The following is a 24,407-nucleotide window of genomic DNA, read 5'->3' as shown; positions in this document are numbered from 1 at the left end:
CGAAGCAACAACCTTGTCATTTTTTTCATTTTTTTTGTTTTCAACGCTCTTGAGCGTATGTTCTTAACTGTCTAAGGCTTGTAGGGCACGCTAATTCAAAAATAGAAATCCAAACCTTAATCTTGAGGTCAAAGTTTTAAATGTCAAAAAGAGCTGAAAAAAATTGGAACGAAAATACGAATGTACTTGAGAATTGAAAAAAAAAATTAAGAAAAACATTTTCAGAAACAGTTTTATGAAATGTTTCAACAATCGTAAAGCTATCTTTAAATCTATCGTAACTTTAAACCTGGTTTATTGCTTCACGTCTGGTTTTGTTTGCTTCGGGGAACTGCGCATCAATATTGTTCATTTCGGGAACTCCACCACTGAAGGACAATGAACCCGGAATGAAAATAATGAGGTAAGAAACACGAAATTTGTGCTAAAAATTCAAAAACAAATTGTCAATTCACCTTCAGTAGATATTTCGAAAGTTGATTATCTGTTTCAGCCCGAGGATTTGTCGCCAGGTAAAAATGATGATATGAATTGAAAATCTCGCTAAAAATTTGCGTGATGGATTCATAATCTTGCAGAATTCTTGCTTGTTGCATTCAAATTTTTGCAAGATTCTTTCAAGATTACTCAAATCGTGCAAGAATCTCGCGAGCAAAATGGATTTAATGTATATAGCATTGCATTATCACTTGAAAGATTCTCTAAAACCTTCTATCCGTTAGAGATTTAAAACCTTAAATCACTAGAAACCACTTAAACAAATTAACTGACATTTTAGATCATTTGCATTATCATTGATGTCATTCAAAATCTCTAATTTTCTTGGTGCAATTTATTTTTTTTTATTGAGCTTAGATGAAACCCCCGGTCGAGGCTTTTGGGTGAAATTTTGTAAGAAATGCGGTGCATGCGGTGAAGCTTTGTAAGAAAGCGCTTTTTCAAACGCTTACTCAATCTGACTTAAAATCACAAGAAATATCAAGGGAGTCATTGACAGTTTGCGCAGTGGAATAAACAGTTGACGGCATCCAGGAGGGCAGAGGTTCGAACTCGAGTAAAGAAGATTCTTTTTTGTAAGAATACTGAGAACACGATGAAAAAAAAAATTCACCGCAATTCAACGCATTCACCGCAAAAATATGTAAAAAATACGCTGTGAAAATTTTTTTTTTCACAGCATTTCACCGCATTTCTTAACAAAATTCACCGCCAAACCCCGACCCGGGACCTACTGAAAGCAAAACTAAGTTGATTGAGTCTGTGATACGTATGGATACATATTATATATCGAAACTCCTATGTGTACGAATTTATTTATCCTCTATATCTATAATTATATCATGCGTTTTATAACTAAAAGTTATGACTTCTATTTATTCACCTATATTAATATTCCCGTAAGTCTACTAAATTATTTCATATTTTGTTCATACTAGTTTATCATAAGTAATCATAATTTCATTTAGTTATCTGAATTCAAGTTACTCTGTAAACGCTCTTCATAATCTTAAGCTAGACTTAACAACGGATTCGCGCCGCGTCTCCAATAATCAGAATTCGTATTACACAAGTTATTGTGTATTCGCCTAGCAATTCCTATCGTAATCTCGACACAAGTATTCGCAACGCGAATCCTAAAGTATTCAATACGATTAAGTATAACATGGCGCAGTCAGCGACAAAGGACAGCGGCAAATCCCCACTTGGAATTCAACCCTTTTGGGAAAAGGCAACACTAGAACCTCCAATTCGCTGGGAGTTTTGGAGAATACAATTGAAACTCGCAATTCTCGCCCGAGAAGGAATTGAAGTGGATCTCCTCTTATTGGACCCCCCAGACCATGTCCTCTTACCTCCTGAACCAGCATATGAAGATGCAGTTGACAACCCGATGGCACAATCAGAGCGAGACCCACGTACCCGCAATGAACAAGCAAAAACAGCGTGGAAGAATCAGTGTCAACGAGTTACAGCAGTTGGTATACTTTGCGGTGATAAACCGTGGAAGTTATGTGATCGGAAAGCATCCTCTTTGATGTACTTGAGCTTAGGCATGGAAGGTCGGCGCGTATTCAACTCAAAGAATTCGACCATCAATCTTGAAACAATTTCAACGAAAGATCTGTGGGATATTCTCAATACAACCTTCATTCGAATCCACAATATAACCTTCGATAGATACCTCTTCCTCACCCGAAAACAGCAAAAGGGAGAACCTATTGAGAAATTCTATGGACATCTCAAAGAACTTTCGGAAAACTGTGACCTTGGAGATAAAGGAGACACGATCATCCGGGACGTCTTTGTCGCAAACATGCAAAATGAAGACATTCAAAAGGAGCTCCTTAAGGAAACAGTCGACCCGGAAAAAGCATTGGCAATAGCGATCAATATCGAGAAGGGTACGCTCAACCAATTAAAAATGAATGCAAGTAAAACCGAGTCACATTCAACTGTTAATCAAGTACAACGGATGCGCATCGCAAATGCTACCCCTTTCTCCAATATGAATACAACAGCACGGAAAAAGCCAACAACCTGTCATTTCTGTGGATCCAATTGGACCTCTGACCACCGAAATAAATGTCCCGCTCGGGGAAAAAGATGCAATAACTGTGGTATTGAGAACCACTTCGCAAAAGTTTGCCGAAAACCTAAAGATCCCAATTCCTACCCAAAACCTAAACCGCGGGTCAATAACGTAGAAAAGGACGATCAAAATGAAGATGTCAATCAGATTTCGACTAATTTTGATCCTGATTTGGAATCAAACTATTCCTCAGATGAAGATAATTGTGTAGCAGCAGTATCTTCAACAGATTCCTCAACTTCACTGGATGCAATCAATCTTCCCATAATCCTTGGTAAAACATCAACAAATGTTTTGGTGGATTCGGGCAGCGTATGCACAATAATAAACGAATCCTTGGCAAACTCCATCATTTCACATGATTCAAAATCGAAGTGGATACGCGAAGCGAATCCTAAACAATTGAAAACATTTTCAAACAAACCTATTCATACGGTGGGCATTCTTCAAACTTCAATTCAAAGCAGTAATTGGTACGCAAATCCAATAGAAATTCAAGTAGTGGCAGACGGACATCGTTCTCTATTGGGTAGAGATTTGTTTCCAGCTCTTGGACTCTCAATACATCAATCAAGTAACAATGTAACAATTAATCAGGTAGATCAAGAATATTGCCCAATCAAAAAACAGATTGCTATTGATTATCCCGATCTAATCTCCAGAATTGGTAAGTCCAAAGTACATACAGTTCGTTAAAAATTCCACAAACACTATACTCCATCCCACCAAAAGGGCCGTCGTGTTCCTATAAATTTACTAGACAAAGTATCTGCTGAGCTGAAGAAACTTTCTGAACAAGGACACATCGAAAAATTACAAGAATGTTCGGATAAAAACTACATTTCCCCCATTGTAATCACGGTCAAAAAGGACAAATCTGTAAAGTTAGCTCTTGATTCAAAAATATTAAATAAAGCGATCCACAAAAACAAGTACCAAATGCCAAATATAGATAGTCTTATCGATTCAATCTCACAACATATTAATAATTCAAACCTAGGAGATCATGTCTACTTTTCAACGATTGATTTAAAATATGCCTATAGTCAATTAAAACTGCATCCGGATACCGCACCTCATTGCAATTTTAATATCATTCGCGGCGATGCAACTGGCACATATCGTTTTAAAATGGGATTTTATGGCCTTACGGATATGCCGGCTGAGTTTCAAAAGGCAATGGATTACACATTGGTTGGACTAACTAACACATACTGTTTTCTGGATGACATAATTGTAGTTAGCAAAGGTACCAAGGAATCGCACCTCAAATACGTGTACAAATGTCTCCAAAAACTCGAATCCAATAACCTCCGAATTAATTTGAGTAAATGTCATTTCGCAAAACATCAAATAAATTGGCTTGGCTTCACATTCTTACAAAGTGGTGTTAAACCTATAGAATCTAAAACAGCGGCAATTGCGGAAATCAAAGCTCCAAAAACATTGAAACAATTACGATCATTCTTAGGTAGTGTTCATCACTTAAGCAAACTTATACCCAATCTTGCCAAAATATGCCATCCCGGCCATTATTAAAGAAAAACTGAAAATTTATTTGGAATGAAACTCATCAATTACATTTTGAACACATCAAAACTGTTATTGCAAATGCTACGGAAAACACTCATTCACTAATCCAACACTAATCCAACACTGGAAACGCGAATCAAATGCGATGCATCTCGCCAAAGTTTAGGCGCTGCGCTTGAACAATTAGATTGTGAAGGGTGGAAAACAGTAGCTTTTGCGTCTCGTTTTCTTAATAGCAACGAAGAACGCTATAGTGTAAATGAACTCGAATTACTTGGGGTGGTGTGGGCCATTGAATAGTTTAAATATTAATTATTTGGGAAGACTTTCACAGTTTTAACAGACCACAGAGCACTTCTTTCAGTTCTAAAATCACACCGTTCTAATAAATCCTACAACAGTAGATTAACGCGATGGATTGATCGTTTGTTACCATTTGATTTTAACATCGAACATATTCCTGGTACCAGAATGGGTTTAGTTGATTATATTTCGCGTCAACCAAATCAAAACGCTAAAAGTGTCAATCAATACGATGAGGAATTCACGGTAGCAACAATTTCCCGTATTCGCGACGCAATTACATCTTTATTTAGTCACGCGAATAAAATTCCTTTCCAAAAGCGGCACATAACCAGTAATTATAACCAACAAGTAAACACGACGCGCGTCCACGGTTGCAAACCTGCTAACATTAGCACGAATAACTCAAATACCTCAATTAATCCACTCATTCCTCGAGCACAAGTAAACAATTACAATTCTGAATTCATTTCCAACTTTAATTGCCTTGCAAATCAATTGATTAAAAACACTACTGCATCCGCATCACGAATCCAGCCCAATAAATTTAATTGTAATTCAGCCGCAAAAACAGAAAATAAAGTGAACCACATAACAATGTCCGCAAAAAAAGTGCCTCAATCTAACCCCCCAACTCCTACTACTGCTCCCAAAGTAACTTTCCGCACCCAATCAACCCCTATAGCGACAACCAGTACAAGCCCTAACATTCACACCCCAATTTCATCATCACCCGAAATACAAGACATTGAATTATCCAAAGAGGAAATTTTTGAAAGTAACTTAAACCAACTATTTACAAAATCCTTCTTAGCCGTCCTAACAAGTAAGGACGCAGTATTAAAAGAAATTAGAGATTGTGTCCTCCAAGACGACGAGAACCGCTGTAAGGAAGTTAGCCCCTATATATATTCGTTCTGGAAGGACCTTCATGTGAGGTCCGGTTGTTTGTGTGTGGATGAGCGCGTCGCCATACCTAATTCGATAAAGGACGCGGTACTGGAATCCATACACATGACCCACCCTGGTAGTTGGGGCATGATTTCATTATCTCAGTATGCATGGTGGCCATATATGCATAGAGAGATTCTCGCCAAAGCATCAGACTGCGGTCCGTGTACCGATATTGGTAAGAATTTGAAACCTATTATACCAAAATCTAAATGGTATCCTCACAAGGCTTGTCAAGAACCAAATGAAGAAATTCAAATTGACTTTGGGGGCCCGATAACAAATGATAAAGATAAAGATATTTACTTTCTGACATGTATAGATAGTTATTCAAAGTATCCAACAGCTCGAATTTTTGAACATGCAAATGGGACAAATGTGGTAAAATTTCTCCGCGGTTATGCTTATACTCATGGAATCCCGCGAACAATCCGCCTAGATCAAGCTACTTGTTTAGTAGGTAAACAAGTTACAAACTATTGTAATGAAAATAACATTAACATTCTCGATGCGCCAATCGGAGACCATAGAGCAATTGGATTAGTGGAGCGAATGGTACAGACAATTAAACGGCGGTTATCCTGTATGAAAACTGAAAATAAAGATTCATTTTCTACATCTAAAGCAATTAAACAGATAGTTTTTGACTTACGAATAACAAGACAGAAAACAACACAGATAACTCCATTCGAAGCTCATTTTGGTCGTCTGGTGAATACTCCGTTGCGTAATATTAGCACATGTCCATCAAGTTTAAATTTAACATATGAAAAAATTATTAATCACTATTTAGATGCTGATACAGTTCCTGTAGCCAAATACCTCGACGATGCTGGATGGGTCAACCCGGAGAGAAGCGATCTGGAAATTGAGACGGCTATGAATAAAGAACAACAAGACGCAGGCCTCCGGTACCGCAACTCAGACGACAAGGAATCGCGGTTCATAATCCACCCCGAACTTACGAACCCCATTCCGAGAACAGAAAAATCATTAAGTGTGAAGCTGGCCAGAAAGATACCAAACAAAAAGAGGGCGAAACGACAACTTGCTGGGCTTTATGAAGTTTTAAAACCCGGTTCATTCGTCACTAAATCCTCCCCCACGACAACCATAATTAATGAACCGGGGCGAACGCCAGTCAAAGTCAGAGACAGTGATCTGGCAAAGTTTGGCACCAAGGCTGAAAGATCTACAAATCTCTGGACGTACGCACAAAGGCCTCCTGCGCCTTATGAACAGACAACTGAGATAAAGATTGCCAAGCACAGCAACGACATCAAAAAACAAAAGCGAGGGGAAATCAAAATTCGACATCGGCATCGAGACACCACCTCGGTTGTTTCCTCAGTCAATTCAAACGTGTCTAGAGCCCTCACTGTACGCAAACCTACAAAACCACAGCCCAAACGTCGTCGAAATGCAGCTCCAATCAACGACAATGATAACGCAACAGTTCAGGAACAACAATTAATATCAATAGTACCCGCTCCGCAAACGTCTTCCTCTCAAAACCAACAGTCTCAAGACACACATCCCGAACCACAAAAACAACAAGGAACCCGAAAACGAAATCGACCTCAATTCTACGGTTTCACGGACGCGGATATTTCGCCTACAAGTTCCTTGACTTCTACCAGTTCCGGTAAACAGAAAAAATGTAAATCGAAAAAAGAGTAGCAAGAGGCAGCAACCGCAAATACAGTAGTAGCCATGATTCAAAATGCGGAACATTCAAGAATCCCATCTCCCCCAAGACCGGAAATTCAAATCGGCCAAGTTTCGCCACCAGATTCTAGAATTCGATACCATGAAAATGAACAAGAGAGAGAACTATCTGTTTGGGATGCAGAAAATGAGATTTAAGTTAAAAACTCAACAAAACTGTCAAAAACTCAATTCACTTCTTTAAATTTGTTTCCACTTTTAATCTAAAATTAATGTTAACTTTGCTTTATTTTACAACATTTGCTTTCCTATTGTCAGTTTTACATTTATTCAAGTATTTGCCCTGTGAATCCATTCATTACTGTATGTGCGCTAATTTTATTTCATTTCATGTACTCAGTTTCCATGTTCAGAATTTTGAAGCGTATTCGCTTTGCAATTCCAAAATTATTAAAACATTGAGAATGCTATGTGCTGTAATTATCCGTCAAGTGATGATAATTTATATGCATTAACTCACACAGCTTATGTGCAATTGAATGTTCTTAGAGGTATAAGCCTCGCATATGCTAAAATTTTCATTGTTAATTATTCTTAAATTTCACATTCGTAGTACTTCTACAACTTTGAGTTCAGTTTTGTTCATCCAACTCGGTTACATGCTTTGTGTTAATCTAAAAAATTGTAAATACATTAAATTTTTTTTTGTCACGAGGGAAATGTGATACGTATGGATACCTATTATATATCGAAACTCCTATGTGTACGAAATTATTTATCCTCTATATCTATAATTATATCATGCGTTTTATAACTAAAAGTTATGACTTCTATTTATTCACCTATATTAATATTCCCGTAAATCTACTAAATTATTTCATATTTTGTTCATACTAGTTTATCATAAGTAATCATAATTTCATTTAGTTATCTGAATTCAAGTTACTCTGTAAACGCTCTTCATAATCTTAAGCTAGACTTAACAACGGATTCGCGCCGTGTCTCCAATAATCAGAATTCGTATTACACAAGTTATTGTGTATTCGCCTAGCAATTCCTATCGTAATCTCGACACAAGTATTCGCAACGCGAATCCTAAAGTATTCAATACGATTAAGTATAACAGAGTCAGTGAAACTTAGTTTGAGTTTGCATATATAGATTAGAATAAATATACTGTTGCAGAACTATGGGGCTGTTTGAATCTTTCGAATGACTTTTTGGTAACACCAGCAAAAAATGCAGCAAACTAAGTTAAAAAGTTGTGGAAACGCAGTGATATATATCGGTAAAAATTCAGTTGAAGGTTTTGGACAAGAGTTTTATATAGAACAAGGAGGCCCGCTAATGTGCGTTCGCACATAGAGTTCCGACTCCGCTCATCCACTTTTTTGGTCGGCATGAATGTCTGCCAAATGAGGAACAGAAAGAAAACCCCAAACAAAATTCAAGTTCTTTTCAAAAAAAATGTGTATGAATAAAAAGATCGCCTCCTACGGAAACAACTCAGTGGAGTTAGAAGTGCTGCAAAAGATTGAAGAGAATAGCCGTTATTATGAAAGCGAGTCAACACGAACAGCAAGATCAAACAACAATAACAACAAACATTAATTACATCCTAAACTTTGTCCACTTAAGAAAAGCTTGTTAACAAGGTCAAAATAGAGTCAGAAAAGACTAAAAATAAACACAAAAACTTGTGTTTTACTAGAAAAGACAAGATTTGATTAGAAAAAATATACTCTTGCAGAACTATGGGACTGTTTGTATCCTTCGAATGACTTTTTCGGTAACACAAGCAAAAAAATGCAACAAACTAAGTTAAAAAATTTGAGGAAACGCAGTGATATCGGTAAAGTTTCAGTTGAAGGTTTTGGACAAGAGATTTATATAGAACAAGGAGGCGCGCTAATGTGCGTTCGCACATAGAGTTCCGACCCCGCTTATCCACATTTTTGGTCGGCATGAATGTCTGCCAAACGAGGAACAGAAGGAAAACCTAAAAAGATTCAAGTTCTTTTCAAAAAAAAATTGTGTATGAATAAAAAGATCGCCTCCTACGACAACAACTGAGTGGAGTAAGAAGTGCTGCAATAGATTGATGAGATTAGCCATTATTATGAAAGCAAGTCAACACGAACAACAAAATCAAACAACAATAACAACAAACATTAATTACATCCAAAACTTTGTCCACTTAAGAAAAGCTTGTTAACAAGGTCAAAATAGCGTCAGAAAAGACTAAAACTAAGCACAATAACTTGTTTTTTACTGGAAACGACAAGCTGGAGATTAGAAAAAATATACTGTTGCAGAACTATGGGACTGTTTGAATCTTTCGAATGACTTTTTTGCAACAAAATGCAACAAACTAAGTTTAAAAATTTGTGGAAACGCAGTGATATCGGTAAAGTTTCAGTTGAAGGTTTTCGACAAGAGATTTATATAGAACAAGGAGGCCCGCTAATGTGCGTTCGCACATAGAGTTCCGACTCCGCTCATCCACATTTTCGGTCGGCATGAATTTCTGCCAAATTAGGAACAGAAGGAAAACCCCAAAAAATTCAAGTTCTTTTCAAAGAAAATTGTGTGTGAATAAAAAGATCGCCTCCTACGACAACAACTGAGTGGAGTTAGAAGTGCTGCAAAAGATTGAAGAGATTAGCCGTTATTATGAAAGCGAGTCAACACGAACAGCAAGATCAAACAACAATAACAACAAACATTAATTACATCCTAAACTTTGTCCACTTAAGAAAAGCTTGTTAACAAGGTCAAAATAGCGTCAGAAAAGACTAAAACTAAACACAAAAACTTGTGTTTTACTAGAAAAGACAAGATTTGATTAGAAAAAATATACTCTTGCAGAACTATGGGACTGTTTGTATCCTTCGAATGACTTTTTCGGTAACACAAGCAAAAAAATGCAACAAACTAAGTTAAAAAATTTGAGGAAACGCAGTGATATCGGTAAAGTTTCAGTTGAAGGTTTTGGACAAGAGATTTATATAGAACAAGGAGGCGCGCTAATGTGCGTTCGCACATATAGTTCCGACCCCGCTTATCCACATTTTTGGTCGGCATGAATGTCTGCCAAACGAGGAACAGAAGGAAAACCTAAAAAAAATTCAAGTTCTTTTCAAAAAAAAATTGTGTATGAATAAAAAGATCGCCTCCTACGACAACAACTGAGTGGAGTAAGAAGTGCTGCAATAGATTGATGAGATTAGCCATTATTATGAAAGCAAGTCAACACGAACAACAAAATCAAACAACAATAACAACAAACATTAATTACATCCAAAACTTTGTCCACTTAAGAAAAGCTTGTTAACAAGATCAAAATAGCGTCAGAAAAGACTAAAACTAAGCACAATAACTTGTTTTTTACTGGAAACGACAAGCTGGAGATTAGAAAAAATATACTGTTGCAGAACTATGGGACTGTTTGAATCTTTCGAATGACTTTTTCGCAACAAAATGCAACAAACTAAGTTTAAAAATTTGGGGAAACGCAGTGATATCGGTAAAGTTTCAGTTGAAGGTTTTCGACAAGAGATTTATATAGAACAAGGAGGCCCGCTAATGTGCGTTCGCACATAGAGTTCCGACTCCGCTCATCCACATTTTCGGTCGGCATGAATTTCTGCCAAATTAGGAACAGAAGGAAAACCCCAAAAAATTCAAGTTCTTTTCAAAGAAAATTGTGTGTGAATAAAAAGATCGCCTCCTACGACAACAACTGAGTGGAGTAAGAAGTGCTGCAATAGATTGATGAGATTAGCCATTATTATGAAAGCAAGTCAACACGAACAACAAAATCAAACAACAATAACAACAAACATTAATTACATCCAAAACTTTGTCCACTTAAGAAAAGCTTGTTAACAAGGTCAAAAAAGCGTCAGAAAAGACTAAAAATAAACACAATAACTTGTGTTTTACTAGAAAAGACAAGATATAGATTAGAAAAAATATACTGTTGCAGAACTATGGGACTGTTTGAATCTTTCGAATGACTTTTTTGGTAACACCAGCAAAAAATGCAACAAACTAAGTTAAAAAGTTGTGGAAACGCAGTGATATTGGTAAAGCTTCAGTGTAAGGTTTTGGACATGAGGTTTATATAGAACAAGGACAACAACATTGGAACGAAAATACGAATGTACTTGAGAATTGAAAAAGAAATTAGGAAAAACATTTTCAGAAACAGTTTTATGAAATATTTCAACAATCGTAAAGCTATCTTTAAATCTACCGTAACTTTAAACCTGGTTTATTGCTTCATGTCTGGTTTTGTTTGCTTCGGGGAACTGCGCAGGTATTGTGTTTCACCGTGCTACATCAATACTGTTCATTTCGGGAACTCCACCACTGAGGGACTTGAAACCGGAATGAAAATAATGAGGTAAGAAACACAAAATTTGTGCCAAAAATTCAAAAACAAATGGTCAATTCACCTTCAGTAGATATTTCGAAAGTTGATTATCTTTTTCAGCCCGAGGATTTGCCGCCAGGTAAAAATGATGAAATGAATTGAAAATCTCGCTAAAAATTTGCGTGATGGATTCTTAATCTTGCAGAATTCTTGCTTGTTGCATTCAAATTTTTGCAAGATTCTTTCAAGATTATTCAAATCGTGCAAGAATCTCGCGAGCAAAATGGATTTAATGTATATAGCCTTGCATTATCACTTGAAAGATTCTCTAAAACTTTCTATCCGTTAGAGAATTAAAACCTTAGATCACTAGAAACCACTTAAACAAATTAAATGACTTTAAATCATTTGCATTATCATTGATGTCATTCAAAATCTCTAATTTTCTTGGTGCAATTTATTTGTTTTTATTGAGCTTAGATGAAACCCCCGGCGGAGGCTTTTGGGTGAAATTTTGTAAGAAATGCGGTGCATGCGGTGAAGCTTTGTAAGAAAGCGCTTTTTCAAACGCTTACTCAATCTGACTTAAAATCACAAGAAATATCAAGGGAGTCATTGACAGTTTGCGCAGTGGAATAAACAGTTGACGGCATCCAGGAGGGCAGAGGTTCGAACTCGAGTAAAGAAGATTCTTTTTTGTAAGAATACTGAGAACGCGGTGAAAAAAAAATAATTCACCGCAATTCAACGCATTCACCGCAAAAAGATGTAAAAAATACGCGGTGAAAATTTTTTTTGACAGCATGTTACCGCATTTCTTACCAAAATTCACCGCCAAACCCCGACCCGGGACCTGCTGAAGGCAAAACTAAGTTGATTGAGTCAGTGAAACTTAGTTTGAGTTTGCATATAAAGATTAGAATAAATATACTGTTGCAGAACTATGGGGCTGTTTGAATCTTTCGAATGACTTTTTCGGTAACACCAGCAAAAAATGCAGCAAACTAAGTTAAAAAAGTTGTGGAAACGCAGTGATATCGGTAAAAATTCAGTTGAAGGTTTTGGACAAGATATTTATATAGAACAAGGAGGCCCGTTAATGTGCGTTCTCACATAGAGTTCCAACCCCGCTCATTCACTTTTTTGGTCGGCATGAATGTCCGCCAAATGAGGAACAGAAAGAAAACCCCAAAAAAATTCAAGTTCTGTTCAAAAAAATGTGTAAGAATAAAAAGACCGCCTCCTACGAAAAAGATCTCAGTGGAGTTAGAAGTGCTGCAATAGATTGATGAGATTAGCCATTATTATGAAAGCAAGTCAACACGTACAACAAAAATCAAACAACAATAACAACAAACATTAATTACATCCAAAAATTTGTCCACTTAAGAAAAGCTTGTTAACAAGGTCAAAATAGCGTCAGAAAAGACTAAAATTAAGCACAATAACTTGTTTTTTTACTGGAAACGACAAGATAGAGATTAGAAAAAATATACTGTTGCAAAACTAGGGGACTGTTTGAATCTTTTGATTGACTTTTTTGGTAACAACAGCAAAAAAATGCAACAAACTAAGTTAAAAAATTTGTGGAAACGCAGTGATATCGGTAAAGTTTCAGTTGAAAGTTTTCGACAAGAGATTTATATAGAACAAGGAGGCCCGCTAATGTGCGTTCGCACATAGAGTTCCGACTCCGTTTATCCACATTTTCGGTCGGCATGAATTTCTGCCAAATTAGGAACAGAAGGGAAACCCCAAAAAAATTCAAGTTATTTTCAAAGAAAATTGTGTGTGAATAAAAAGATCGCTTCCTACGAAAACCACTGAGTGGAGTAAGAAGTGCTGCAATAGATTGATGAGATTAGCCATTATTATGAAAGCAAGTCAACACGAACAACAAAATCAAACAACAATAACATCCAAAACTTTGTCCACTTAAGAAGAGCTTGTTAACAAGGTAACAATAGCGTCAGAAAAGACTAAAACTAAACAAGATAACTTGTGTTTTACTAGAAGAGATATAGGACAACTCAAAAATGCTCGGAAACATTAGACAAAATGAACAAAAAAAACAGCAATGTAAAAAAAATTGCCATATATTTTTGAAAACAATTAATTGCCAAGTAATGAAAAACATTAGATAGCAAATGAAAACATCGAAGAAATTTATGATCACAAACGCCTTTAGAGGAAGTCATTAAAACCTGACAATGTTCAAGTTTTTATGAGGTTACAAAAAGAATAACCAATAGAGACAACAAACAAAAGTTAAATTAAAACTGGCCAAAAAACGCGGCGAAGCCGTAAAGCCACATTTTACCCGGTCAAATACGTTAAATTGAGACTTCCCCGAATGCCAATGATGTGATATAGGCCCTCTCTTTTATGAGAATAGGTAACAAGTAGACCAAAAAAGTGAAAAAAAAGCAAATTAAAGTAATACTTCTGTACTTTTCGAAAACAATTATTTTCAAAGACATGAATCCATTAGCTACATATTGAAATAATTAAATAGGGTTGTCTACTACTCCAAACGAAGCGCTTGAGACCTGGAATAATTCTGAATTTGTCTTACGTCAACAACAAGAACGTCAAATATAGATCGAAATAAAAGCTTAGTTTTATTTTTTTTGCAAAAAAACCCGTGTCGAAGCCAGTAAATTCATAACAAATTCTTTGGAAAAAACTTTAGGTTCTGTACACCACCACCATCCCCTGACAACCATATTGTCACATGTGAACTGTATTTAACGGGACTAGTGAATAAATAGACAAAAAGAACAGCAAGCAAAGCTAAGAAGTGTTTTTTTGTTTTTGAAAACAATCGTTTTCAAAGTCATGGAAGCCATCAGCTATCTACTCAAAACAGAATCTAGTCTCATTTATTCCTAAAAGCAATGAGAAAAGCCTTTATCCAAGAACCTCCATATGACTGTTAAAGTAAAAGTGACGGAGTTAAAGACAAATATAATAAATTCAATTAAATTCTTCCGGAAAGGGGTATCGAAGCCGTTGAAATCATAATCTATGTGTTTCAAGAATTTTATGTGTTCAATTGTGCCTTATTTTGAACGTCAATAGTGGAGGTTATGAACTGTCGATAATGTGATAAGGTGACAAAACGAGAAAAATGGGCCAAGGCCAAAAAAATAAGAAAAAAATTGTGAAATCTAGTAGCATCAAAATCAGGAAAACTTAACTTCACTGGTAAAACAAGAAAGATTAGTATTTAACTCAGAAGACAGAACAAGAAGAAGAGGCATTCATTCTCTGCGGAAACTAAGTTACAAGTTAATCAAATTAAGAGAAAAGTAGTGGCAAATTTTATTTAGCCCATGTTCCTTTAAAAATCAAACATTTTTAAAAGTCAAATGACCGTAATATTTCGAGTAGATAAACTAGATACAGTATTTTTGAACTGCTTAGGAGGTCATTTGGACCTATCAACAGTGATATTTGATTTGAATTGTTTTGTTCTTTAACAAAAAAGATCGAATTTTTTTTTTAAAAAAAAGACCGGCTGATTACAATCCGGATTATATTTAGATTGCAACAGTCCGAGATTGGATTGAAACTAGCTCTGCTATATTAAGAAAACTCATTTGTTTCAAATGTTACAGATCTAATTACTTTGTTAATTAAAAGATCAAAACCAATTGCTGCGTTTTGGATAATGCTAGAGTAAAGTTAGCAAAAAACGGCAAGTTTTTAATTCCACACTACTCTCAATTGAAACGGAAGTAAAATACCTCCCTATGTTGTTTAATAAGATTTTTTTTTAGTTGTTTTTGGTTGTGTATGCGCTGCAAATTCAATCAAGGTGGACTGAAGAATCTTATTTCGGGCAATTTTTGATGAAAAAGGCTGAATTTTGATAAATTTAGCCCATTTTTTCCTAAAAAAATTAAACCATAATAGTCAACAAGACTTTTTGTCTTCCAAAATAATATCAACAGTACTATTGTTAACAATTTTTTCATATTTTAGCAAAATTGACGAAATTTTAAACAAAAACTCCGGAAAAATGTGAATATAAATAACGCAAATCGGTCGAAAATTCACAAAATTGTAAACCGCGATAACTCGCTCTAGAAAACGAAATTCAAAGAAATCTTTTTCCATTTTCTACGCTGGACGGGCTTTTTAATGATTCCACTCACATCTCTCTGCGATTAATATATCAATCGGTCAAAATTGTCTGAACAAAAAAAACCAGTTGAGTATATAATTCCTCCCCCTTCAAAAGGGGCCGGAACAAAAACTCTAAATGACTTTTGGGGCTTCAAATGTTGAGATATAAAATGATTTTAGCAACAGAAAGAGAAGTCTACAGATATTTGTGGGTATCATTGATCTAGGAAAGGTCTCGAGAACTCTATTCTAACATACTTAACCTCCGGAAAAGAATTAAACTATCAGTCTTCACAATTTGATAGACACTTTGGAAAAACTTTTCAGAATTGAGGAAACGGTCACCTTGGCTGTTCAAAGAAGACCGAAGAAGCTCGAAGGTGTTCTGTTGCACCTCCAACAATTGTTTCAGAATATTTTTTGACTTCTTCTTCTCTTCCGGTGGTGGTTCTGGTTTCAAAACACGTTCCACGTAACCTCTGCTCTCCCAAACCGACACGAAATCTTTTTCATCTGACATTTTGCTCACATCCGCGGTGCCATCAAACAAGATTTCATTAATCTGTTTGTTGAGAGACTCGACATCGTTTGATTTATTTTGTTCAGGTTCAAATTCGCACACTGGTACTTTTGACACAATGAAACCAATGTCCATGAATGACTCATCCTTTGTGAACTCGAAGTTGGTCAGTTTCTTATCTCCTTTGCCTTCTGTTGTCACCTTAAAGTCAGAGATTGTGAAGGCAGGCTTGGTATCGTTAGCAAGGAAGAGTTGCTGAAAAGCCACTGATTCTAAACAGAACAAGGGGGATAAATAATGTGCGTCTGCTCATAATGTTCTAAGGCAGACCCAAGGTGGGTTCCTTTTACAGCCTTAAGGTATAAAAAGCTAGGGCTACTTATTTCTGCGCGCGAAGTAGGCTTACCTATATCTCTCAGACTAACCGACTCTGTAAAACACTGAAGGTAAACTTCTATTATTACGGTGGTACAGCACCGGAGTCAAGAGTATACACATGGTGTATCTAACTAATAGACTGATTATAGTTAGTGAAGTTCTCTCTATATAAAAGAGAATGGTGTCTTCTCAGTCTCTGATTTGATGGAGGTGTACATCCAGTATTTCTACTGCTATTTCCCAGTCGACATCTGGCAAAAATTTAAACCAAAACAGATTTATAATATAGATCCGCATCAGCAGATGTTTGTTTAAATATCGTTCCGCATTTACTACTAAATGACCGAGCTGTCCATAGTCACAGTATGATCATTTCCAGCTCAATTTGTTGTCCCAATGTTAGTTGCTCTTTTGATTAAAGTTGACAACGGGGTTTAAAAATATTGGGTTTTAAATATTTCTGCCCACTCGATCGGCTAAGTTTCTTCAATTCTGTGAGTCCCGATGAAGGTTCATGTTTTGTCTGATGTAAACATGCCTTCATTTAAAATTTTAGGATATATTACCCAGGAAAAGGGATAAAGGCGAAAGAACTAAGTAAGGGTTTCAAAAGATCCAAAATTTGTTGCAAATACTTTCCATCTTTTGGGTAAATCAATTAGAGAATAAACCATTTACGGATTTACCGAAAAAATGTATTAGAAAAATATAAATTAGAGGTAAATCAATTAGACAATATAAGCCATTTACAGAAAAGTTATTTTTAAAAAATTTTCAGAGTTGGCTGCAAAAGATAATTTTGGAAATAAACCATTAACCGAAAAAATTATTCGACAAAAAATTAGAGGTAAATCAATTAGAGAATATAAACCATTTACCGAAAAATTATTTTTAAAAAATATAAATAAGTTTGTTCAGAAATGACTGCAAATGATAATTTTTTTAGCACTTTATATTTTTTAGCACTAGGGTATTTTAGCACTTTTTTTCACTTTATTTTGCAAAAGTAATAGCGCCAACCGTAGTCGTGTAATATATCAGAAAGGATTCAGAGCAAATGATGAGATTCAACTGCAATAAGTACTTATACTTTTCAATAAAAAGTTTGATGATGATCTTCCAAATCAAGATCAGGGCCAGTGTTTATTTGCTTTTTTATATATCATACACTTTTCTGATAGCTTCCACGAAAGATTCTAAACTACAGTGCTTGAGATGTTTGCTGTCGCAACTTAATTTTATTTTCCAGAAATGTGCTTTGTTATTTAAGTTATGTCGATAACTTTGGAATAATTTTTTTCTTATCAGAGCTTCCCCGACCGAAATAGCTTTTTGATAATTTTTTGCGACCAATAACTAGTACCCCGTGGTCTTTGAGCCGAATTCAGGGCTTTAAAGTGCGGCCTCAAGGAGAGCAACGTTGCCTGCACTTCGTTAATCGTCTCAAAAAGCAGTGAAGCACCTACCTTTCTCTGGAACGCTCAAGCGATAGTGCACGTTTCTTTGCATGTCCAATTCTGCGTGGAAGCGCAACACTTCGTAGCAGCAGGGCAGGGATTCCACAAACAGCATTTCATAGCCGTCGACTAAAACAATTATCGAAAAATCCTTTCGCCTTAAACGTATTTCCTTTCATCTGTGCCCTTTTCGCCCTAAAACCACTTTTCTAGCAGTCAGCCTACTCATCACTTACCTCCACATAGCAAGTGACAACCAAAATATCATAGCATACAAAGATTCACATGGTTGGAAAGGCCATTGAAACAAGGAGGCTTGGCAATGAGCGTTCGCTTTTAATGTTCCAACCCCGCTCATCCAAATTTCTGACTTGATTGTCTTCTAATAAAATAGGAGACAGAAAACTTTATAAATTATACATTTATCTCGAAAATAAATGGTTTAGTATAAAAAAATTACTTTGAACTCAAAACAATTAAACAAATTAACTTTGTCGCTTTAGAGAGCCGAAGACAGATGTCATTAATGAGACTGTGAGACAAGACAAACAAAAAACTAAAATAGACAATCAACCATCAACGAGCCGAACTAAATTTCTTTTCTTAAGGAACAATTTAAAAAGTCAAAATAGCATCACATCAAAACTAAATTGGTCAAATTAACTTGTAATGCACTAAAAAGACAAGGGATTTCATCTTAGTCACACTAAGTATCAAGTAGACAAAGAAAGAGCCAAAGGACAAAAAAATTCTGAAAACAAAAACTAACCGCAGGGTCATGCAAACCATAAGTCATCTGAGAACAAATAAAAGCAGCCACTGGGAAATATCATTATCCAGAATATGTCATAACTATTTAAAAAAAAAACAAATACTGTCAATAACACAAAATTTAAAAAAGAACGCTCCAATTCAGTGCTTAAACCCTTAACCTCACAGTCTATTAACTAAACAGAAAAATGTGTATAATTGAGTCTTTCTGTGTTTAACACCTTTGGGACCTGCATTGGAAAATGCTACTGTCACAGGACACCAATAATTAAACTCAAATTTGAGAAAGAGTTACAAAATAAAAAATTTTTCTGAAAGCTCGTAGAACCGAAGCCAGAAAACCAATAATTAAGCGTGAACAGGCAATCAAAATAAGAGTTTAAAACTCATTGCACCACCACCCATGCAATCTGTCATTAAGGAAACTACGGTACAAGCTAACAGAAAAAAGTTCAAAAAAACGGCCAAAATCAAAAAGTAACTAACTTTTTTGAAACAATATTGTTCGAAAGCATGAGAACCATTAGTTTTGGACCGGAACTTTTTAATAGATTCAATTCAACGCCAATAGGGAGAGTAGTCATTTTCGGGAACATAAGATACTGCTACAAGAAAGACGACAAATATAAGCAAAAAATCAAGAACTCAATTAAGTTTTTCGGGAAAACTTTGTCGAACCCGGTGAAATAATACTCAAATCAGTAAAAACCTTAGACATGTTCAGTTGCGCTGTCCTTCAACTAACGCCATTTTTGTGATATATGTAGCGAAATAAATTGACAGGACCAAATGAGAAACTCAAAAAGAAACAGATGTTCAAAAAATAAAAAATTTTATGCAAAATCAAAACGAGTAGCATCGAAAACAAAAAATGATGAGACAAGAACATTTTTCGAAAGAAAATGCAGTTTCTTTGCTGGTATAGAGCTATGAGTTTACACAAAAAAGCTGAAATTGAGGCAAAAAATCAACTGTTTTGTTCTGAAAGCAATTACTCTGAAAGTCATAAAAATAATGAGCTTTCATTTAAAAGCACTAAACAAACACATTTGATAGCAAAATTACGAAAAAATGAACAAAAAATGTGGAAAAAGTGAACAAAAACAGAAATTAGTCAAATGTTCACTAAAATTTAAAACCTCAATAGCTCTGTGGTAAAAACGAAAATAACATTTTTTCTAAATTTTTTATTCTAGGCTGGAAGAGCTTTCTATTGACACCACCCACAACTCCCTACAAGGAGTATATCGATCTACAAAAAATAAGCAAAAAATTGTGAGAAATTTTCCAATTATTTTGTCTCTGCAAAGCATTACAGAACAAATCTCAAAATCTCTGAGCTGTTATACAATCTCCAAGCAACTGTTATACAAATTCATTCTTAAGTAGTACTTTATTTTCAATTGTTCTAGTATAAATTAAAGAATTTTAACAGGACAAGTCCTGAAATATCATTCAAAGAAATTTTTCGAATAAACTATTAAATTAGACCTAAAAAGGACTAAACTGAATCGGGAAAAACCATTAGAATAAAATCTGGTCGAACAAAACCAAAGAAAACCTCGAAAACACAAGTCAACATGCCGCACGTGAATAAAGGTGTTTTATGTTATTAAATGTTTTTTGCCTGACGTTCACAAAACTTAAGTTCAAAAATTGCACCTAATCGCCACAAAAATTGCGCTTGCATAATAGAGCTTTTTTATCCTACGCCCCATTTCCACTTCCAAAATCTTCTAAAATCGTCACTTCAATTCAACTGTGAAGTCTGGTAGCAAGTCATGAAAATTTGTAAACAAATTTTTTTAAAAAAAAAATATCAGCGCAACAATACAAATCAAATCGCTAAAATCATTAAAAAATACAGAACGAATTAGTTGTGACATCACTAAGCTTGAAAGAACTGGCCTCCAATTTTTTCTCTTTTGCAGTTCTCAAAAACAATCAATTTTGGTTCCTAAACTCAATCAAAAACTTAAAATTAATTCAGCGTCCGTAATTCAGAAATGATCTGGTTTCAAATTGAAAATCTATCAACGTTGTACATTAAAAGAAGAGTTAAAACCTGGTTGATTTTTTGACGAGGATTCAAAGTTGGGATTTATAATCGTTTTAGGAGTTGCGATAATGCCCGTGTTGATGAAGCCCATAAATTTAATTTAACTTTGAAATTTATTCGGTCGAGGCTTAATCTCTACTAAGCACATGAAAAAAGAAATATGCTTCATGAACCTTGACGCAGAAAACACTTTGAGCATCACGTTTCAAAATTTTCTTTTAGTAAGACGTGCACTGCGGGTTTTCTTTTAAAAAATGGAAAATGAATCAATTAGCTTAATAATCGTGTTTCCAATTTCCTCATAAATTAGTTAAGAAACTTGGAATTCAAATATTCTCAAAATCCATCTTTTTAAAAAGTTCGTTTTGAATCCGCAATCAAAAGTGCGATGGCATTTCATTCATTTTTATTACCAATGATGTTTTCTATGGTTTATGTCTAATTGACACGTTTTTAAGATCAATTGAAGACATAAGTGACAAAATCGATTATTTTTTCTGGAGCACAATTTTTTTACTGCTTCTATAAAGGCCATCTTATTGACGAAAGCTAGTTCACAATCCGCAAACAATAAGGCGCTGGCTTTTGTTCAATTTTTTAAACAATGAGATGTATGTCATTTGTTGTATGTCTAATTGACCCGTTTTTAAGATCACTCGATGACATCGATGACAAATTCGAGTAACTTTTCTAGAGCAAAAAAATTTTTTACAGCTTAAAGAGTGAAACAGGGCGTGTTCAGAGATAGCAAAACTGAACAATTTTAATGTCTTCAATAGCAATTTTATGCTTTGAAAATTGTCGACTACTATTTTCAAATTGAAGCGTAAACTTGTGATACAAAACTTGGACTGTCTTTCATGAAAACTGACTCTTGCGATAGAAAACAAGTGAATAACTGTGCTTGAAGATATTGCTACAGACGCTGCCATAGAAGCTTATCGAAAAGCACTACATGATAAATCAAAATTGATCATTTTGACTCCATAAGTAATTGATATATAGTGCTATTCACAAACTTTCAAAAAAATAAATGCTTCATGAATAGCATTATATATCAATTATTACAACTATACAGACTAACACATGTAAATACACCCATTTTTTCAGTAATCAATAATTAAAAACTGACATTTCTTGTCTCATTTAGTGCAATCAACAAATATGGAGGTAAGTTCATATTTAACCGTTATCGGACGGTTGGTTTGAGTTCTATCGTCACTGACTCCATTGGTTTTGGCGCTTCATTTTTTAATCTATCCCAGGTAAGTCCTGAACTATCATTCAAAGATCTTTTTTGAATGAGCAGTTAATTTAGACATAGAATTGACTAATGTGAAATCTGAAAATCATTTAGAAATAAATTGGTAGCAAAAACTAAAAAAGAAAAAATAAAAACACCAGTCAACTGTCCGCACATGAACAAAGAACCAACCGCTAATGAGAAACGTATTTTAATCATTTACCTTTTCTGAACACTGCTTTATATTTAGAGTGATAAAAATTCATGTCGCGAAACCACCCATCTTATTTCTCCCGCTTGGATGCGATATTAGGTGAAAATTCGATTAGGCAAATACAGATTTTCTAGTCTTTAGGCCAAATTTTTGAACTTAAGTTTTTTGGACATTAGGCGAAGACTCAAGTTTTTCAATTGATACTCAAAAACTATTTAAGCCCATAAAGTGTTTAAAGTTTCAAATTCAAGTATCCACTAACAATTGTCTTTGTATAAAAAAAAGATTTAACCAATCACAATAAAATTGTAATAATTGATTTTAAACTCCTACATCATCTTTAGAGACCTTAGTAATTATCTGGCAAAAAAATTGGTAAAAACTACGAGGGAATGTGGAGAAAACATATCAATGGGGTTTTCACGGCTTTATTTGATTAGTTTTAGAGTTATAGAAGAAACCAACGAACATTTTAATGCCTAAATTATAGGATGATCTAAACTGAAAAAATCTGATGCAAAAATCTTTAAATGTGTTTTTTAATAAATGTAAAATTTTCAAACTTTCACCTAATGGCTACAAGAATTGTGTTTGCCTAATCGAGTTTTTATATCCTATGCCCCCTTTCCACTTCCAAAATCTTCTAAAATCGTTACTTCTCTTCAACTGAGAAGTCTGTGAGAAATTTATGAAAATGTGTAAACAGATTTCAAAAAAGTCAGTGTCCCAACACAATTCAAAAAAAAAATTTACAGCGTAAAGATTGAAAAAGGGCGTGTTGAGAGATATTAAAACTGAACTATTGTAATGTCTTCAATGGCAATTTTGTGCTTCGAAGATTGTTATAATTCATTGAAATTAAATTTTAAGCATTATCCTTTGAGACAAAATTGGAACCGTCTTTTAAAACAACTGACTCTTGCGATTGAGAACGACTAAAACTCTTGCCAGATAGGCATTTTGATTTATTCCTGGACAAACTTACAGCATAGAATCTGTAGTTCGGCTACGGTAAGCATCAAACTTTCAAGCAGACTAACATTTAACCAATATTCGGTCTCTGAAGATGCTGTACTTTTCCCATAGCTTAGGAACCAGTGTTGATACGATTTGCGAATAGATCTGTTTGTTCTTCTCCTTGATCGCGTCATCTGCTTCTTTCACCAGCACTGCAGTTGCCACTTTTCCATACCCTTCCCTTTTCACCTCTGGCCAAAAGTTCCTTGACTTCTTTGCTAGCACTGTGCATTCGAAGCAACCTAGAAGTAATAGAAAAGAAGACCTGTTGAATAGCCTCCTTTAATTTTTCTGTAAAACACAGAATTATGTTGTCAATATGCGGCGGTCATAAGTTTTCCATCATCAAGATTTTTATATGCGGCAGCACAATGGCTGATAATATCATCTGTTGTTAAAGTTTGAATAATATGAGAAACTGTTTCTCGAGTATCAGAATAACTTTGCGCTTTTCAGTGGAGGAACAATTATATGCTCAACTGGGGTTTTTGTTGAGTCGCGTTTTGGCCATCGTAGAGTTATGAGTGGTTTTATTAGAAATCCGTACAGCGTGGAATATAGAATTTAAAAGATGTTTGTGATTGTCATTTTTGCCAGGCAATTACCGACGCTTAAAATTTGCATAACATTACAATGATATCCGCTGTTCTTGTTCTCATTTTCCGGAGTTTTTGCTCAATTTTTCGACAATTTTGGTGAAAGTTGTTGAATTGGTTACAAACAGTCAAAGTAATTTTGCAGAAAAACACCCACACAAGAGGGTTGCTATATCGTTTAATTGGGCGACTTTAGCTCAAAGTTCGCTAAAAAAAAATCCAAAAATTAGCTTTTTCCAAAAGTGGCACCAAATATGTTTCTTTAGTTTTTTCTTTTAGTTTTGCACTAATTTAATCAAAAGCATCAGCGATTTCTGGTACTTTGATACTTTCGTTGCCAAAAAAATCTATTTTGGTTACAATCGGAACAATTTTTAGATGTTTTGAAAATCAACAAGTCACTCAGCTATATTTTTTGTTGATTGCCTATGGTTTTGATGGCTTCAACCAGGTCGTTTTTGTGAAAATTTTCTGAAATTTATGGTTCTACTCATATTCGTTGCTAATTTGTTGTTATAAGACTTAGTCTTCCCTATTGAAGGGTGCAACTGACTTTAATACATTTCAAATTAATCAATCTATTATATTTTGGTTGAAA

The 24,407-nt window shown here is 35.0% G+C and overlaps 1 protein-coding gene across 1 annotated transcript in view; it reads right to left on the bottom strand.

The window, feature by feature from the left end:
• The window catches only part of LOC142335381 (uncharacterized), a 163,272-nt gene extending 139,826 nt beyond the window's left edge, over positions 1-23,446 (bottom strand). The window contains exons 1-3 of the mRNA XM_075383843.1: positions 23,237-23,446; positions 17,919-18,038; positions 15,900-16,346 (exon numbers count right to left, since the gene is read on the bottom strand). Coding sequence (XP_075239958.1) covers positions 15,900-16,346; positions 17,919-18,024 — 553 coding nt within the window. The 5' untranslated portion in view covers positions 18,025-18,038; positions 23,237-23,446. The remainder of the gene's footprint in view (positions 1-15,899; positions 16,347-17,918; positions 18,039-23,236) is intronic.
• Between the last annotated feature and the right edge of the window lie 961 nt (positions 23,447-24,407).

Source organism: Convolutriloba macropyga, chromosome 2 (genome assembly GCF_964194025.1).
Source record: "Convolutriloba macropyga chromosome 2, txConMacr16.3, whole genome shotgun sequence".
Taxonomy (NCBI): domain Eukaryota; kingdom Metazoa; phylum Xenacoelomorpha; order Acoela; family Convolutidae; genus Convolutriloba; species Convolutriloba macropyga.
The sequence above is the reverse complement of the archived record's forward strand: the minus strand, read 5'-3'. Positions and strand labels throughout refer to the sequence as shown.